The following is a 20,949-nucleotide window of genomic DNA, read 5'->3' on the forward strand; positions in this document are numbered from 1 at the left end:
GTGCTGCAGTACGACGCAACTTTTACAGGAAGAACCACTGTATGCACTGAATGAAGCGGTAAGCATGCTGAAGTAGACATTATGAACATTACCTTGCTCTTATATTGAATAATCAGTACATAAAATAGTTAATGAAATAATTATAGCCCAAGTAAGTTAGCACTTTGCCTTTATAATTTAGACAAATGTAGGCTTTTTAGCTAACTTAATGGCAGCAGTTTTAAATGCATCCCAATAAATAGGCTATTTCATCCAAGAAAGGAAGACCTACAACCGTAATACCACTATTCAACTTGCGAATAAGAACTTTATATATTTCATGAATAAATAAGCATTAAACTATATATATATAAACTATGTAGGCCTAGGTTACACAGCCTACTTACTATTAATTAGTATTTCATTAGGCCTATTTGTAAACATTTATTAACATTAAGTATCACATTCATATGGATTTAAAACATTTATAATACCTTCATAAGTTATATGATAAATCTTTCAATCCTAATTATTAGAGGCCAAGGTTGAGAAAGGGGAGATGATAGAAAATGTATTGTGAATCAGGGGGCCATCCTTGTTGACTCTTGTGGAGAACAATATCTGTTGGTCTGGGAAGGCTGGAGCGCTCAAGGTAACAAAGCCATCATTGTCCTTTTCCATACACAGAGGAGTCTCTGTAGACAGGACATCTACAAGGCTACTCTACAGCGGGTAAAACAGAGGAGAAAGGAGGCGCTGTTCCAGAGGATCATCAAAGAAGACTTGGAGAGAGTGGCTTTGAGCATGAGGGCCACAGGCAGGGACGGAAAGGCAGAGAGCAGTAGGTGTATCTGGAACAATCAGGACATTGGGGTCCACGAGGTGGAGGAGGACAGATGCAGGATGAGGGCTAGGCTGAGAGAAGCAGTGGCGGAGGCCAAGAGGAAGGGGGAGGAGAGGAAGTATCTGCTAGGCCTGCTGGAAGAGCAGCTGGGCCTGGCCAGGCAGGAGGCTGCATGGAGGACACTGCATAAGGATGCACTGCAGGCAGAGGGACACAAGATATCTGTCCAGCTTCAAGCACAAGCAACCGAGGCCAAAAGACACCATGGAGAAGAGGATGCTATGTGAGAAACTGAAAAGTGTTGAAAGAAGCACAGGAAGCCAGGAGGGAGAATTAGTCTAACATTAGATATCAAGAGGCTTGGAAATCAGCTGACAATTAAGATACAGAGGCAGGAGGACTCTGTTGGAGCATGCTATAGCTCTACAGAAAGGAGGAGACCTTGTAATAAAAACACAAAGTGGTGTCTTAAAATTTTATGTTTCCACACTTTCACCTTTTAAAATAAAGCTATGTACACATTTAATCTTTTCCCACAGTAAAAATCAATCAATCAGATACACAAAGCCTATGGGAAACAGAGTGAAAAAAGTAAAGCATAAACATTTTACAGTTCAAGAGGAAAATTCTGAATCAACCAACAATTATTTAGCCTTGAGAATTGTATTATGTTTGCCATTGAGTTATTATACTAGCCAAGTAACCAGAGATCTGAAAATGATCTGAAACATTTTGCTTTATATTTGATTTCCTCTAAGAAATTATTCAGTTTGAAGTTGTGATAAAACATTTTGATTAATGCTTGGTGTACCACAAAACAGGTGATCTGAAATTCCAATAAATAATAGTATGTGGGCTGATTATAGTGACCCAGATTAAGCCTACAGTACTAAATTGCACTTTTTCCAAAAGTCCTAGAATACCGTCTCTAGTCCAGAAGTACTCCATTCAAGGTTTATCTAGATTCATGAAATCACATTTGCAGTTAATTATTTACCAATTAAAATTAAATTTAATCTGGGCCTGTGAAGTTGGCGTTATGTTTGGGACTTGAAATGCATTATTTTCCACCTCAAATTACCTTTGGTTAAGAAAATTGAGCACATACATGGTCTTAACAATCAAATAAAAATTCTGAAAGTAAGGCAACATTCATACTTTTGTGGGGCCAATCCTGTAATTCATTATGAATTGACATGAGGCACCCAACAAATACATTTGGTTGAAAAGTCTTTCCCCTAAGAGAAAACCAGGTCCCACTCCCTGCTTAAGTTCAAACAAAAACATTGATTTATTTAGCATGCATAATACAAACCAATGCTGTTTATCCAAAATATCAAATCAAATATCTTGTCAAGGAAAGTAGAGAACACAGCACTTATGAACTCAAAACCCCATGAGGTATATACTAGAATTGTGCAAAACAGACACCATATATTTTTGTAATCTGTTATTATGCAATTTTAGTGACACCAGGTAAGGCAAAAATGCTGTCATTTCAAGATACTCTTTTTTTTGTTCATCTGGACAATATACAAAGTAATTATTGATAGAGTCGAACCCCCATTAAGAGAATGTGGCCAATTAGGTGCTTTGGATTCAACATAAATCATCCCAATTGGCTCATTCAAGTTTGACAATGCAGGTCATTATGTGGAACATTTAATGTGTTTAAACCTCTACGGGATCAGTGTCCCCCCCCACGGGACAGTTGAGCTAACGTAGGCTAATGTGATTAGCATGAGGTTGTAAGTAACAAGAACATTTTCCAGGACATACAGTAGACATATCTGATATGGGCAGAAAGTTTAAATTCTTGAATGAATACCATGCTATTGTTTGAGGAGAGTGCACAGTTATGAACTTGAAAATGTATTAATAAACCAATTAGGCACATTTGGGCAGTCTTGACACAACATTTGAACAGAAATGCAATGGTTCATTGAATCAGTCTAAAACTTTGCACATACACAGCTGCCATCTAGTGGCCAACATCTAAATTGTGCCTAACCCGGAATAGTACATTATGGCCTCTCTCTTGCATTTCAAAGATGGAACAAAAACGCATGTTTTTTTTCTTTGTATTATCTTCTACCTGATCTAAATGTGTTATCCTCCTACATTAATTTAACATTTCCACAAACTTCAAAGTGTTTCCATTCATATGTTATCAATAATATGCATATCCTTGCATCAGGTCCTGCGCTATAGGCGGTTAGATTTGGGTATGTCATTTTAGGCAAAAATTGAAAAAAAGGGTCCAATCACTGGCCTCTGCAATGGCTTCCTGACCAGTGCGTCTAACTGCATGAGATTGACACCTGAAATACAGCATGCAGCTCATGGAAGCCCATGCTTACTAGCATCTTAGGAGTGTCAGAGCTCGGGCAGATTCTGCTGCACTGCAACAATAGTGCTACTTTTGTGTTGCATTATTCTTGTCCGATAAGATATTATGTGTTAGTAATATTATTTGGAGGATACATCTTATCAGTTGTCTGCAAAGAAATATCATTAAGTGATAATTTCCTATCTCACACCGGTTCCTAACCGCATATGAAAACTAGCGAGCGTCCGGGCAGGGAAAAAGAGAGTGCTAACATTTGGATCAATCAGAGTAAATAATGGATGGCTGCCTATGGTCACCCTGCAGCGTTATCTGACAGTCTATTTTAGTCTACTAGCCTGGCTCCTACCTCACAAATCTCATCGATTCATGTTTCATTTTTTTTTTTTTACTGCCATCTCTGATGGATTCTATTAGGACAACTGATGCAGAGGAATCGCATCTTTGAGCTTTCCATTGTCACTTTGTATATGCTGTTAGGAGCTGGACTGAAGATAATTACATAGTTATCAACTAAAGATTACAATGACCTACTTCAACCCAAGTGTCTATCCCAAGCAAAGAATAATACCACTAAGGTCATCCACAATTTAAAAGTCCCAGATCAATGAAAGAGCTCTTAAATAAAGCAATAAACCAAGATATTATGAAATTTGTTAAGTGTGGTGTCAGAATCAAGACAGTTACAAAATAAAATGTTAACTGTTATAGAATAACGCCAGCAAAAGAATATCTTGTTTTAAAAATTCTAGGTCCTAAAATATCAAAATAGACATCACCCTTTAAAAGCTTGCAAATCCATTTTACATTTCCTGTAAAGTTTGGTGAGACTTTGCCTGTTGTCAGAGAGAGTTTATTCCGTTTTATGTTGACCACGTATCCTAATTTCCCAGGAAATTGCTCAGGTGTGCTACTGTGCTTAATAAAGAGAATAATGGCATGTTTAAGGTCCAATATAACATCATCTGACAAAGTGCATTGATTCATACGAATTGGCTGAAATAGCTCTATGGTTTAAATAACTGTTCTTGGGTAACTCTTGTTGTGTGTGCCTTAAAAATGACCTCCGTTCCCACATGAGCATTAGAAACTTAAAAAGGGATGAGGAGGGAGTTTGTACAATATATTTTTCCTATGTTCGAAGTTAAGAGAAGGGAAGAGTAATAGATTCTAGTCAAGCATGACTCCCTCGCTCGCTCTCACCATCATTCTCACTCTCTCCCTCTGAACTGGCGTCCCCCTGCCTGTCCCCTCATGCCTCCTCTGGTGGCGGGGGCCTCTTCAGGTCGCGGATCTGCTTGATCAGGTAGTTCTTCTCGTCACAGAACTGCTCGTCCTCAGAGCGATCTGTCTGGAAGTGGCTCAGGAAGTCCACCAGCTTGGCCTGGTTCTTCAGCAGGATGTCCAGCACAGGCTGAGTCTTGTTGGGGTTGGCCACAAACACCTAGGACCAGAGCGGACAGAACAGTCTTTGAATTGAATAGTGCTACAGCGTGAGTGCCGTAGCCTGACATCTATTCTAGTTGGTTAACTGGTAAATGTATACCTTAGTATATGTTAATGGAATCATTTATTTAGAATAATACAACAGTATGAAGTTATAACTAACTTTTAAAGGAAGCATTAATATTTCTGCATCCTCTATAAAGACTGAGAATGATAGATTAGGGGATGAAATGTGAATAACATGTATTTTAGGTCAAGTAACCCAAAACGGTGGAAAGTAGGACAAGCAGAGAATGAGACCAGAATCTGTACCCTCAACCTTGGCCTCTCCCTTAATAAAACATTTCTACACACCTTGAAGACATGGAAGGCCTCAAACTGGATGTTGCGGCTGTTGTCTCGCAGCATGTTCATCATCATCTTCAAGTTCTCTGCACGACTGATGTACTTGGTCATCACAGTGAAGTTATGTCTGTCCAGAAGAAGCTCTCCCAGGAGCTACAAAACAGTTTGGTTAGTAATATAAAAGGAGGGTAATCATTGCTTTTAGGATAAGTTAGTAAGATATTTCAGTTACAGAAGAAAGTAATCATTGAGTCACGTGAGAGGTCAAAACTTTAAAATGTTGGGTTTTATGACAAAGTGATACCATGAAGCATCAAACGTGATATAAAGTACCTTCAGGGACTGCCGTTTGGTGACATAATTCTCAGAATGCAGGAGCTTCTCATATTCTGTAAACACCCTGTCATAATTGGTCTCCAGAAAATCTGCGCACATAATCTTATGTCTCGTGAGAAGATCCTAGCAACACATTTGAGAGAAAAGAACAGGATATTAGATAAAGAAATAACAGATCATACTAAGGACACTAGCGCTAACGTCCTGTCCAGGGGATGTACAGTGGGGGGAAAAAAGTATTTGATCCCCTGCTGATTTTGTACGTTTGCCCACTTACAAAGAAATGATCAGTCTATAATTTTAATGGTAGGTTTATTTCAACAGTGAGAGACAGAATAACAACAAAAATCCAGAAAAACGCATGTAAAAAAATTTATAAAATGATTTGCATTTTAATGAGGGAAATAAGTATTTGACCGCTTTGCAAAACATGACTTAGTACTTGGTGGCAAAACCCTTGTTCGCAATCAGAGGTCAGACGTTTCTTGTAGTTGGCCACCAGGTTTGCACACATCTCAGGAGGGATTTTGTCCCACTCCTCTTTGCAGATCTTCTCCAAGTCATTAAGGTTTCGAGGCTGACATTTGGCAACTCGAACCTTCAGCTCCCTCCACAGATTTTCTATGGGATTAAGGTCTGGAGACTGGCTAGGCCACTCCAGGACCTTAATGTGCTTCTTCTTGAGCCACTCCTTTGTTGCCTTGGCCGTGTGTTTTGGGTCATTGTCATGCTGGAATACCCATCCACGACCCATTTTCAATGCCCTGGCTGAGGGAAGGAGGTTCTCACCCAAGATTTGACGGTACATGGCCCCGTCCATCGTCCCTTTGATGCGGTGAAGTTGTCCTGTCCCCTTAGCAGAAAAACACCCCCAAAGCATAATGTTTCCACCTCCATGTTTGACAGTGGAGATGGTGTTCTTGGGGTCATAGGCAGCATTCCTCCTCCTCCAAACACAGCGAGTTGAGTTGATGCCAAAAAGCTCCATTTTGGCCTCATCTGACCACAACACTTTTACCAGTTGTCCTCTGAATCATTCAGATGTTCATTGGCAAACTTCAGACGGGCATGTATATGTATTCTTGAGCAGGGGGACCTTGCGGGCGCTGCAGGATTTCAGTCCTTCACGGCGTAGTGTGTTACCAATTGTTTTCTTGGTGACTATGGTCCCAGCTGCCTTGAGATCATTGACAAGATCCTCCCGTGTAGTTCTGGGCTGATTCCTCACCGTTCTCATGATCATTGCAACCCCACGAGGTGAGATCTTGCATGGAGCCCCAGGCCGAGGGATATTCACAGTTCTTTTGTGTTTCTTCCATTTGCGAATAATCGCACCAAATGTTGTCACCTTCTCACCAAGCTGCTTGGCGATGGTCTTGTAGCCCATTCCAGCCTTGTGTAGGTCTACAATCTTGTCACTGACATCCTTGGAGAGCTCTTTGGTCTTGGCCATGGTAGAGAGTTTGGAATCTGATTGATTGATTGCTTCTGAGGACAGGTGTCTTTTTTACAGGTAACAAGCTGCGGTTAGGAGCACTCCCTTTAAGAGTGTGCTCCTAATCTCAGCTCGTTACCTGTATAAAAGACACCTGGGAGCCAGAAATCTTTCTGATTGAGAGGGGGTCAAATACTTATTTCCCTCATTAAAATGCAAATCAATTTATAACATTTTTGACATGCGTTTTTTAAAATATTTTTGTTGTTAACCTGTTAGGGCTAGGGGGCAGTATTTGCACGGCTGGATAAAAAAAATGTACCCGATTTAATCTGGTTACTAATCCTACCCAGTAACTAGAATATGCATATACTTATTATATATGGATAGAAAACACTCTAAAGTTTCTAAAACTGTTTGAATGGTGTCTGTGAGTATAACAGAACTCATTTGGCAGGCAAAACCCTGAGACATTTTCTGACAGGAAGTGGATACCTGATGTGTTGTATTACCTTTAAACCTATGCCATTGAAAAACACAGGGGCTGAGGAATATTTTGGCACTTCCTATTGCTTCCACTAGATGTCACCAGCCTTTACAAAGTGTTTTGAGTCTTCTGGAGGGAGATCTGACCGAACAAGAGCCATGGAACGATGATGGCCCATTAGACACCTGGCGCGCGAGTTCATGTTGGGTACCCTCGTTCCAATACGTTATAAAAGAGAATGCATTCGTCCACCTTGAATATTATTCATGTTCTGGTTAAAAAAGGCCCTAATGATTTATGCTATACAACGTTTGACATGTTTGAACGAACGTAAATATATTTTTTCCCCTCGTTCATGACGAGAAGTCCGGCTGGCTTAGATCATGTGCTAACAAGACGGAGATTTTTGGACATAAATGATGAGCTTTTTTGAACAAAACTACATTCTTTATGGACCTGTGATACCTGGAAGTGACATCTGATGAAGAGAATCAAAGGTAATGGATTATTTACATAGTATTTTCGATTTTAGATCTCCCCAACATGACGTCTAGTCTGTATCGCAACGCCGTATTTTTCTGGGCGCAGTGCTCAGATTATTGCAAAGTGTGATTTCCCAGTAAGGTTATTTTTAAATCTGGCAAGTTGATTGCGTTCAAGAGATGTAAATCTATAATTCTTTAAATGACAATATAATATTTTACCAATGTTTTCTAATTTTAATTATTTAATTTGTGGTACTGACTTGACTGCCGGTTATTGGAGGGAAACGATTTCCTCAACATCAATGCCATAGTAAAACGCTGTTTTTGGATATAAATATGAACTTGATAGAACTAAAAATGCATGCATTGTCTAACATAATGTCCTAGGAGTGTCATCTGATGGAGATTGTAAAAGGTTAGTGCATCATTTTAGCTGGTTTTATGGTTTTGGTGACCCTGTCTTTGAATTGACAAAACATTACACACAACTCTTGTAAATGTACTGTCCTAACATACTCTAAATTTATGCTTTCGCCGTAAAACCTTTTTGAAATCGTAAAACGTGGTTAGATTAAGGAGATGTTTATCTTTCAAAGGGTGTAAAATAGTTGTATGTTTGAAAAATTTGAATTTTGACATTTATTTGGATTCAAATTTGCCGCTCTTGAAATGCACCTGCTGTTGATGGAGTGCACCACGGGTGGGGCTCGCGTCCCACCGAGCCCATAGAGGTTAATCTGTCTCTCACTGTTCAAATAAACCTACCATTAACCTGTTAGGGCTAGGGGGCAGTATTGACACGGCCGGATAAAAAACGTACCCGATTTAATCTGGTTACTACTCCTGCCCAGTAACTAGAATATGCATATAATTATTTGGATAGAAAACACCCTAAAGTTTCTAAAACTGTTTGAATGGTGTCTGTGTATAACAGAACTCATATGGCAGGCCAAAACCTGAGAAGATTCCATGCAGGAAGTGGCCTGTCTGACAAATTGTGTTTCATCTTGGCTCTTTTTATTGAAGACTGAGGATCTTTGCAATAACGTGACACTTCCTACGGCTCCCATAGGCTCTCAGAGCCCGGGAAAAAGCTGAACGATATCGAGGCAGCCTCTGGCTGAAACACATTATCGCTTTTGGCAAGTGGCCGATCAGAGTACTATGGGCTTAGGCGCGTGCCCGAGTCGACCGAATGCTTTATTTTCTTTCGTCTGTTTACCTAAACGCAGATTCCCGGTCGGAATATTATCGCTTTTTTTATGAGAAAAATGGCATAAAAATTGATTTTAAACAGCGGTTGACATGCTTCGAAGTACGGTAATGGAATATTTAGAATTCTTTTGTCACGAATTGAGCCATGCTCGTCACCCTTATTTACCCTTTCGGATAGTGTCTTGAACGCACGAACAAAACGCCGCTGTTTGGATATAACTATGGATTATTTTGAACCAAACCAACATTTGTTATTGAAGTAGAAGTCCTGGGAGTGCATTCTGACGAAGACAGCAAAGGTAAGAACATTTTTCTTATAGTAACTGTGACTTTGCTGAGTGCTAAACTTGCTGGGTGTCTAAATAGCTAGCCCTGTGATGCCGGGCTATCTACTGAGAATATTGCAAAATGTGCTTTCACCGAAAAGCTATTTTAAAATCGGACATATCGAGTGCATAGAGGAGTTCTGTATCTATAATTCTTAAAATAATTGTTATGCTTTTTGTGAACGTTTATCGTGAGTAATTTAGTAAATTCACCGGCAGTGTTCGGTGGGAATGCTAGTCACATGCTAGTCACATGCTAATGTAAAAAGCAGTTTTTTATATAAATATGAACTTGATTGAACAAAACATGCATGTATTGTATAACATAATGTCCTAGGGTTGTCATCTGATGAAGATCATCAAAGGTTAGTGCTACATTTAGCTGTGGTTTGGGTTTATGTGACATTATATGCTAGCTTGAAAAATGGGTGTCTGATTATTTCTGGCTGGGTACTCTGCTGACATAATCTAATGTTTTGCTTTCGTTGTAAAGCCTTTTTGAAATCGGACAGTGTGGTTAGATTAACGAGAGTCTTATCTTTAAAATGGTGTAAAATTGTAAATGGTGTAAAAATTGAAGTTTTTGCATTTTTGAGAAATTTGAATAACGCGCCACGGGATTACACTGGCTGTTGAGTAGGTGGGACGTCCCACCTAGCCCATAGAGGTTAAAATTATAGACTGATCCTTTCTTTATCAGTGGGCAAACGTACAAAATCAGCAGGGGATCAATTACTTTTTCCCCCACTGTACTTGTGCACCAAGCTGCCTCACGATACAGGAGGTTGGACATAGGGCAGGAGCCTTTCTGACTCAGACAAGGCTTAGTTATAGTATGCACATAGGCCATAAAGAAGTAAGAAAAGCAGCAGTGTACCTTGAATGAAGCGAAAGCATCTGAGGCGATGTCGAAGGTGGACAGCTCTACATAGCGGAAGAAGCAATAGAAGTCCTCAGAGAAAAGAACACTGCGCGCCAGGGGCTCATGACGCAGGCACTCCCTTAGCATCATCCCACAGTTCAGAGCCACTTCCGCAGTCTCGTACCTGCAAAGGTGGGATTCGTGTCAATAGTGCTCAACACTACTACATGGGTGTGTTTTGTTGGTGATTATTCATTTAGGATCTGTTGCGATTGTATGCACGTGGGTCTGTAAATAGGGATGTGGCGGTCATGAAATTTTGTCAGATGGCTGTCATGCAATTGACTGCTGCTCTCACGGCAATTGATCATTAATTAACAAACACGTTTAGCATCTCCAGGCCTCCACGCACACAAGCCGCATATGCGCGCCTTTGGAACATCAACATTTTTTAAAAGTCTAATAAATCCATTTTATATACACCATCACAAATGCATTAAACCTGCCTAAAATAAAGAAAGAAACATGATATGAAGAAAATGTATTTCAGAAGAACAGAATGAGTTGTTACCTGGCTATGCGCCGTTCATTTAGCAGACACAATATGCTAATAAGTGCCATTATTTTATATTAAGAAGAATACAATTTACTTAAATTAATAAAATAGAAAGGATATTTTTCCCATTCCAGAGTGAGTGCACATATGAAGAGGCTATGTTGAGCATAAAAGTGATCATTTGATAAAAAGTCCTATAGACTAGATTTAGAGTTATTTGGCAACTTTAGTTTTGAATGATACAAACCTTAGAATGTCTTAGAAATCAAAACAAATATGGGCTATTGATGATTTGAGAAAGTCACAAAAAAAGCTTGCATTCGTTTTCCAATCATGCCAGGTAGTCTACTCCGGTTTTAGAGCGGGGCATGTGCTTAATATGAGAAGCTGAGAAATAAATATAGTAGCAGCTGGGATCCTCTTAAGTGGCAACTATCAAAACTCTGCTTTCACAGGATTGCAAATAGAAATGTCTGGGCTTATAAGAACACATTTCACTCCATGCATCAACCACTGTTTGAGGAGCATATAGCCTCTTGCTGCGCGACAGGTGAAACTCTGTATGCCATGGGCTCTCCAACCCTGTTCCTGCAACTACCCAGTGCTTAATTTGGGAAACTAACTGAAATCTGTTTAGGAACATCGATAGTAATAGGTTCACAACTAAACATATTTAATTAAACTGTTGATAGCCCCCCCTCTCTGCGTACTTGAGAAAGGAATGAAGGAGAAAGAGGAAACGCAAAGTACTGAGATATTCTGTAGCTAAAAGTAATGTCAGCCTAAAAAAATAAATATTTAATGCCCTATTACAAGGCTATTCAAAATTGAATTCACTATAAATTGTAGGCTAACTCTGTTAGCCGCTCTCCACAAATCATTGAACCAATAGCATTGCCTAGGCCTATACGTTCTCTCCCAAACTCATTGATAGAATGTTTGGAGCGTAGCATACGTTAACCAGTCCATCCTGTATGTATTATACAGTGCACACTCAAAGGCGATTACTAGAATTTGTTAAATTTTTGAGTATAGGCTAGACCAATTATGTACCAAAGACATCTTAAATCTTTATATTTTTATGCTGTGCGTAATATACATATAACGGCACAATAATTTTCATTCAGGTATTTTTTTTTTTTTTTAGCTTGGGCTCTTATATAGGCCTATGCGTGAGCTCTAATAATATTGGCGTTTTGAATGAATCATCACCTTAGAAAGCTCTGTCCATTTTGTTGTGTTCAGCTTTGAAACAACATCCACAACAACAATGTTTTCCACTCAGTTTCAACCTGTTGTTGAACGTCTTTCTTCAAATTGATCATCACAGTGACGTGAGTTTTAAAAGCATAATACTGTTTTGATTTCATTTTCAATTGCATTTCTATTAATGTCAGAGTGGTTAGAGGGAAAATAGAGCGCCGAGAACCAGGCCATTAGCGACCTGATGGTCGTTAGCGAGTTGGGTACTACCAACGCATGTCCAGAGTGCATAAAAGGAGATTACTGTGATAACGGTCACGTGGAAATTTACTGTGGTCATGACTCATGACTGCCGGTCCGCGGTAATACGGTCACCGCAACAGCCCTATCTGTAAATTGGGACAAACCTAACTAAAATAGATAAATCCATGCCTCTTGCTTATCATGTCTACTGATCTAACAGATGGCAGATGGGCAGCTTTGAGACTCACCCTTTCAGCAGCATGAAGAGGATCTGTGGGTGTGAGGAGATATACTCAACCGTGGGCGTACGGGTGCCAATCTGACGCCGTACAATGTTGCTGAACAGCTGGACCACATCCTTCTTTCCCTGGTGGACAATGATGATAAACATTACAATCAATGAAGAATAGGAGGGTGACACTGTATGTGCATGTTAAAAAATACTGATATAAAGGAATGAGAGGCCCACACAGAACACTGTCACTCCCCAGTGCTTTATGCTCCTCCCACTTCTGTATTGATTCATACATCCACTATGGACTACCGTTGTATCCTGAATATATTTCCCCCCCGCACAAAACTAATGGGTAGAACATTTCCCCACCTCAAAATCAATCCTTTGCAGGTTAGCAATGAGAGCAATAAGGAGGTTGGTGTTGTAGAGCTCCTGGGCCAGTTGGGCAACTGCCTCCGTTTGGGGCTCCTTGTCCCCTGTACCACACAGCACCTCTTTCAGAGATGACAGGTTCTTAGACACCTCTTCTGCAACCTGGTGACAAGAAGATATGAGGGAACAGCACTTAGTTAAATCAGGGGCTGCATCTGAAATGGCACCCTATTCCCTATAATATAGTGCACTATTAACCAAAACCCATATATGGCTCTGGTCAAAAGTAATGCACTATATAGGGATTAGGGTGTCATTTCAGACGCATCCAATGACTCTCACGCCATTTCTATATGAAGCTGCTGTCTAGACACTCAAACGTTAGAGACCAACTTTAACTAACAAATGCCAACAGACAATTTCTAGTGTGCTCTCAAAACAGCAGTCCACAAGTACCACCTGACCTTTTCACATTTTTTGCTTTCTGCCGCATCCAGCTTTTCCAAGTAAGCCACATTCTCCTTCAGACTCTTCACAATCTCTGCTGGGCTCTTCTGAGACTTCCCGAAGGGGAAAGGCATGATGAGAAGGTGATGAGTTGAGTCTGGATGTAGAACGGAAAAAATGCACCGCTTTCCCTTTGGATAAAATGTATTGCAGACGAATGATGAGCTATTACGTAAACAAACTGCAGCACACATGGTCTGACTGAGATCATGGCCTATGCCGTCACTGAAAAATGCACATTACAGTACACTATGGTAACCAGAGCCACACATATACATACAGTTGAAGTTGGAAGTTTACATACACTTAGGTTGGAGTCATTAAAAAAAGTTTTTCAACCACTCCACAAATGTCTTGTTAACCTCTATGGGCTCCTACTCAACAGCCAGTGTAATCCCGTGGCGCGATATTCAAATACCTTAGAAATGCTATTACTTCAATTTCTCAAACATATGACTATTTTACACCATTTTAAAGACAAGACTCTCGTTAATCTAACCACACTGTCCGATTTCAAAAAGGCTTTACAACGAAAGCAAAACATTAGATTATGTCAGCAGAGTACCCAGCCAGAAATAATCAGACACCCATTTTTCAAGCTAGCATATAATGTCACATAAACCCAAACCACAGCTAAATGCAGCACTAACCTTTGATGATCTTCATCAGATGACAACCCTAGGACATTATGTTATACAATACATGCATGTTTTGTTCAATCAAGTTCATATTTATATCAAAAACCAGCTTTTTACATTAGCATGTGACTAGCATTCCCACCGAACACTGCCGGTGAATTTACTAAATTACTCACGATAAACGTTCACAAAAAACATAATTATTTTAAGAATTATAGATACAGAACTCCTCTATGCACTCGATATGTCCGATTTTAAAATAGCTTTTCGGTGAAAGCACATTTTGCAATAATCTGAGTAGATAGCCCGGCCATCACAGGCTAGCTATTTTGACACCCACCAAGTGTGGTACTCACCAAACTCCGATTTACTATTAGAAAAGTTTGATTACCTTTGCTGTTCTTCGTCAGAATGCACTTCCAGGACTTCTACTTCAATAACAAATGTTGGTTTGGTTCCAAATAATCCATAGTTATATCCAAATAGCGGCGTTTTGTTCGTGCGTTCAAGACACTATCCGAAGCGTAAAGAAGGGTGACGCGCCCGACGCGTTTCGTGACAAAAAAAATCAAAATATTCCATTACCGTACTTCGAAGCATGTCAAACGCTGTTTAAAATCAATTTTTATGCGATTTTTTTCGTAAAAAAACGATAATATTCCGACCGGGAGTCGTTGTTTTCGTTCAAGAGAGAGAAAGTAAACATGGTGTCGGCTCGTGCACGCGCCTCCAGTCTCATTGTCCTCAGATCGACCACTATCCAAATGCGCTAATGTTTTTCAGCCATGGCCTGCAAAGTCACCATTCATCGTTCTGGCGCCTTCTGAGAGCCTATGGGAGCGTTAGAAAATGTCACGTTATGCCAGAGATCCCCTGTTTTTGTTAGAGATGATCAAGAAGGCTAAGAAATAGTCCGAGAGAGCGCTTCCTGTTTGGAATCTTCTCAGGTTTTGGCCTGCCAAATGAGTTCTGTTATACTCACAGACACCATTCAAACAGTTTTAGAAACTTTAGGGTATTTTCTATCCAAATCAAACAATTATATGCATATTCTAGTTACTGGGCAGGAGTAGTAACCAGATTAAATCGGGTACGTGTTTTATCCGGCCGTGCAAATACTGCCCCCTATCCCCAACAGGTTAACAAACTACAGTTTTGGCAAGTCGGTTAGGACATCTAATTTGTGCATGACACAAGTAATTTTTCCAGCAATTGCTTACAGACAGATTATTTCACTGTATCACAATTCCAGTGGGTCAGAAGTTTACATACACTAAGTTGACTGTGCCTTTAAACAGCTTGGAAAATTCCAGAAAACGATGTCCTGGCTTTACAAGCTTCTGAGAGACTGATTGACATCATTTCAGTCAATTGGAGGTGTACCTGTGGATGTATTTCAAGGCCTACCTTCAAACTCAGTGCCTCTTTGCTTGACATCATGGGGAAAATCAAAAGAAATCAGCCAAGACCTCAGGGGGAAAAAAATTGTAGACCTCCACAAGTCTGGTTCATCCTTGGGAGCAATTTCCAAATGCCTGAAGGTACCACGTTCATCTGTACAAACAATAGTACGCAAGTATAAACACCATGGGACCAAGCAGCTGTCATACCGCTCAGGAAGGAGACGCGTTCTGTCTCCTAGAGATGAAAGTACTTTGGTGGAAAAGTGCAAATCAATCCCAGAACAACAGCAAAGGACCTTGTGAAGATGCTGGAGGAAACAGGTACAAAAGTATCTATATCCACAGTAAAACGAGTCCTATATCAACATAACCTGAAAGGCCGCTCAGCAAGGAAGAAGCCACTGCTCCAGAACTGCCATTAAAAAAGACCGACTACAGTTTGCAACTGCACATGGGGACAAAGATCGCACTTTTTGGAGAAATGTCCTCTGGTCTGATGAAACAAAAATAGAACTGTTTGGCCATAATCACCATCGTTATGTTTGGAGGAAAAAAGGGGGATGTTTGCAAGCCGAAGAACACCATCCCAACCGTGAAGCACGGGGGTGGCAGCATCATGTTGTGGGGGTGCTTCGCTGCAGGAGGGACTGGTGCACTTCACAAAATAGATGGCATCATGAGGAGGAAAATTATGTGGATATATTGAAGCAACGTCTCAAGACATCAGTCAGGAAGTTAAAGCTTGGTCGCAAATGGGTCTTCCAAATGGACAATGACCCCAAACATACTTCCAAAGTTGTGGCAAAATGGCTTAAAACCTGTTAGGGCTAGGGGGCAGTATTTGCACGGCTGGATAAAAAAATGTACCCGATTTAATCTGGTTACTAATCCTACCCAGTAACTAGAATATGCATATACTTATTATATATGGATAGAAAACACTTTAAAGTTTCTAAAACTGTTTGAATGGTGTCTGTGAGTATAACAGAACTCATTTGGCAGGCAAAACCCTGAGACATTTTCTGACAGGAAGTGGATACCTGATGTGTTGTATTACCTTTAAACCTATGCCATTGAAAAACACAGGGGCTGAGGAATATTTTGGCACTTCCTATTGCTTCCACTAGATGTCACCAGCCTTTACAAAGTGTTTTGAGTCTTCTGGAGGGAGATCTGACCGAACAAGAGCCATGGAACGATGATGGCCCATTAGACACCTGGCGCGCGAGTTCATGTTGGGTACCCTCGTTCCAATACGTTATAAAAGAGAATGCATTCGTCCACCTTGAATATTATTCATGTTCTGGTTAAAAAAGGCCCTAATGATTTATGCTATACAACGTTTGACATGTTTGAACGAACGTAAATATATTTTTTCCCCTCGTTCATGACGAGAAGTCCGGCTGGCTTAGATCATGTGCTAACAAGACGGAGATTTTTGGACATAAATGATGAGCTTTTTTGAACAAAACTACATTCGTTATGGACCTGTGATACCTGGAAGTAACATCTGATGAAGAGAATCAAAGGTAATGGATTATTTACATAGTATTTTCGATTTTAGATCTCCCCAACATGACGTCTAGTCTGTATCACAACGCGTATTTTTCTGGGCGCAGTGCTCAGATTATTGCAAAGTGTGATTTCCCAGTAAGGTTATTTTTAAATCTGGCAAGTTGATTGCGTTCAAGAGATGTAAATCTATAATTCTTTAAATGACAATATAATATTTTACCAATGTTTTCTAATTTTAATTATTTAATTTGTGGTGCTGACTTGACTGCCGGTTATTGGAGGGAAACGATTTCCTCAACATCAATGCCATAGTAAAACGCTGTTTTTGGATATAAATATGAACTTGATAGAACTAAAAATGCATGCATTGTCTAACATAATGTCCTAGGAGTGTCATCTGATGGAGATTGTAAAAGGTTAGTGCATCATTTTAGCTGGTTTTATGGTTTTGGTGACCCTGTCTTTGAATTGACAAAACATTACACACAACTCTTGTAAATGTACTGTCCTAACATACTCTAAATTTATGCTTTCGCCGTAAAACCTTTTTGAAATCGTAAAACGTGGTTAGATTAAGGAGATGTTTATCTTTCAAAGGGTGTAAAATAGTTGTATGTTTGAAAAATTTGAATTTTGACATTTATTTGGATTCAAATTTGCCGCTCTTGAAATGCACCTGCTGTTGATGGAGTGCACCACGGGTGGGACGCTTGCGTCCCACCGAGCCCATAGAGGTTAAGGACAACAAAGTCAAGGTATTGGAGCGGCCATCACAAAGCTTTGACCTCAATCCTATAGAAAATATGTGGGCAGAACTGAAAAAGTGTGTGCGAGCAAGGAGGCCTACAAACTTGACTCAGTTACACAATCTCGATCAGGAGGAATGGGCCAAAATTCACCCAACTTATTGTGGGAAGCTTGTGGAAGGCTACCCGAAACGTTTGACCCAAGTTAAACAATTTAAACGCAATGCTACCAAATGCTAATTGAGTGTATGTATGTAAACTTCTGACCCACTGGGAATGTGATGAAAGAAATAAAAGCTGAAATAAAATAATTCTCTACTATTATTCTGACATTTCACATTCTTAAAATAAAGTGGTGCTCTAACTGACCTAAGACAGGGAATTTTTACTAGGATTAAATGTCAGGAATTGTGAAAAACTGAGTTTAAATCTATTTGGCTAAGCTGTATGTAAACTTCCGACTTCAACTGTACATACACACACACAGAAAAGTATGTGGACACCCCTTCAAATTAGTAGATTCGGCTATTTCAGTTCTTCAAATGTATGGCCTGCTAGAGCTTCCCCGGTCAACTGTAAGTGCTGTTATTGTGAAGTAGAAACGTCTTGGAGCAACAACAGCTCAGCCGCGAAGTGATAGGCCACATAAGCTCACAGTACGGGACCGCTGAGTGCTGAAGTGAGTACAAATCATCTGTCCTCGGTTGCAACACTCACTACTGAGTTCCAAACTGCCTCTGGAAGCAACGTCCGCACAAGAACTGTCAGGAGCTTCATGAAATGGGTTTCCATGGCTGAGCAGCTGCACACAAGCCTAAGATCACCATGTGCAATGCCAAGCGTGGCTGGAGTGGTGTAAAGCTCGCCACCATTTGACTACTTGTTTATGTACTGATGCAAGCAGTAGAATCAGATGTTTTAAAATGTAATACATTTATTATTATTATAATTATTATTTATTTTTTTTAAATACACCTTATGGAACAGGGGGGGGACTGTGAAAAGACACACTCACGATAAGACACGCACTCTACAGACAAGTACACATGGATTTTGTATTGTAGATATGTGATAGTAGAGTAGTGGACTGAGGGAACATACTTAATGTGATGTGAAAAGCGTTATGAAATGTCATGTAATATTTTGAATTGTATGTAACTGCCTTAAATGTTGCTGGACCCCAGGAAGAGTAACAGCTAATGGGGATCCTTAATAAATACAAATACTCTGGAGCAGTGGAAACACGTTCTCTAGAGTGATGAATCACACTTCACCATCAGGCAGTTCGACAAACGAATCTGGGTTTGGCGGATGCCAGTAGATCGCTGCCTGCCCCAATGCAGTGCCAACTGTAAAGTTTGGTGGAGAAGGAATAATGGTCTGGGGCTGTTTATGGTTCGGGCTAGGCCCCTTATTTCCAGTGAAGGGAAATCGTAACGCTACAGCATACATTCTAAACAATTCTGTCCAACTTTGTGGCAACAGTTTGGGTAAGGCCCTTTCCTGTTTCAGCATGACAATGCCCCCATGCACAAAGCGAGGTCCATACAGAAAATGGTTTGTTGAGATCGGTGTGGAAGAACAGGACTTGACTGCACAAAGCCCTGACCTCAACCCCATCTAACAGCTTAGGGATGAATTGGAACTCCGACTCAGAGCCAGGCCTAATCAACAAACATCAGTGCCCGACCTTACTAATGCTCGTGGCTGAATGGAAGCAAGTCCCCGCAGCAATGTTCCAACATCTAGTGGAAAGCCTTCCCAGAAGAGTGAAGGCTGTTATAACAGCAAAGGGGGGAGGGGGGGACCAACCTTAAATTAATGCCCAGATGTTCAATGAACAAGTGTCCACATACTTTTGGTCATGTAGTGCATTAATATATGGCTCTGATGGTAACTAACAAATCATGTCCTGACAATGGCATATTTGCTTATCACCATAATTAACCTAAGCTGTAGGCTACATTGACAGCTACACATGTTATTTATCGTTTTGGTCTTTTGCACCCCAGTATCTCTACTTGCACATCATCATCTGCACATCGATCACTCCAGCGTTAATGCTAAATTGTAATTATTTTGCCTCTATGGCCTATTTATTGCCTTACCTCCCTAATCTTCTACATTTGCACACACTGTACAAAGAGTTTTCTATTGTGTTATTGACTATACATTTGTTTATGTGTATGTAACTCTGTTATTGTTTTTGTCGCACTGCTTTGCTTTAGCTTGGCCAGGTCGCAATTGTAAATGAGAACTTGTTCTCAACTGGCCTACCTGGTTAAATTAAGGTGAAATAAAAATATATATATATATATATATATATATATTTGTGGTCAGACAATAGAAAACAGAATGATCAGATCACAACAATCAACTCGGTCAAATCTAATGCAGGGTCCTTGGGAGCTACATGTTAGGAAGTTAGCTAGGTGTATATCTGTATTGGGCCATCCCCACCCATAGGCAAATGGTAAACTATTATATGAGTTATTGGTGATTTTCCAAAGTAATATCCGGGTGTCACTCAAACGTGCTGATTAAATCGCTATTATTGTATGCTACCTTTCAGTTCGATCGTGACAATGAGTTTGTTGAAGATGAGTTAGAACTGATGATTGATTAGCTAGCTACTTTTGGCTTGCTAGATAGCTTAGTTTGTTGACATTGTGCATGAACCTAAAGGACACTGACAGCTAGCTAGCTAGCCAAATGTTCATATTGTCTCGCTAACTTGGCTAGCTAAATCAAATTGTGACAACACACTAAATAACCACGAGAACACAGTCAAATACAAATCCTAGAAAGTTGCTAGCTATCTCAGTAGCAAGCGAAAAGTAGTTATTAGTTAAAAACAACGAACGATTAGCAAACTCACAGCTGGCTAGCTAGCTCGTTTAGCATGCTACAGTAGCTTTTTTAACACTCACCAAGCTCAGAAGATAACTTCGAAATGTTTACAGAATATCCTGTGGGAAGTGTAATACTTATACTAAACCTATACACCACACCTATTAACGAACTTCATCACTATCCTACAAAATTATTTTCTCGTGATCTAAACAGTATTTCTACAGGATAGTTGTTGTCAAACAACTTAATTTCCCCTAACTCCTCGTTCTGGAGAAGAGGGCGGGTATGTTATGTTTGAGATGTTCGATTGACATCATTTTTAAACCAATCAAACTTCAATGATGGAACGACACGGCCCTAATCCCCGCCCCTGAACCCAAAAATTGCAACAATGTTGCATTGATACATTATGATTAAATCTATCAAAAACTATAATTTCTACAGATTACAGTAACAGATGTAGCTATTTGAGGATACATTGTTGCAAGCCCTATGTACTGGTTTCAATCAGCTTGAAGACTTATTTGAAATGCTCATCAAAATACTGCATCAAACAGTTGTAAGGCTCGGG

General features: G+C 40.0%; 1 protein-coding gene across 1 annotated transcript; it reads right to left on the bottom strand.

The window, feature by feature from the left end:
* Nucleotides 1-2,094: 2,094 nt before the first annotated feature.
* On the bottom strand, nucleotides 2,095-20,640 carry cab39 (calcium binding protein 39). Its single transcript, NM_001146372.1, is given in 3 exon segments — nucleotides 2,095-2,588; nucleotides 13,191-13,354; nucleotides 20,456-20,640. Coding segments are annotated over 2 exon segments (156 nt in total). The 5' UTR covers nucleotides 13,298-13,354; nucleotides 20,456-20,640; the 3' UTR covers nucleotides 2,095-2,539.
* Nucleotides 20,641-20,949: the final 309 nt, after the last annotated feature.

Source organism: Salmo salar, chromosome ssa25, assembly GCF_905237065.1.
Source record: "Salmo salar chromosome ssa25, Ssal_v3.1, whole genome shotgun sequence".
NCBI classification, from domain to species: domain Eukaryota; kingdom Metazoa; phylum Chordata; class Actinopteri; order Salmoniformes; family Salmonidae; genus Salmo; species Salmo salar.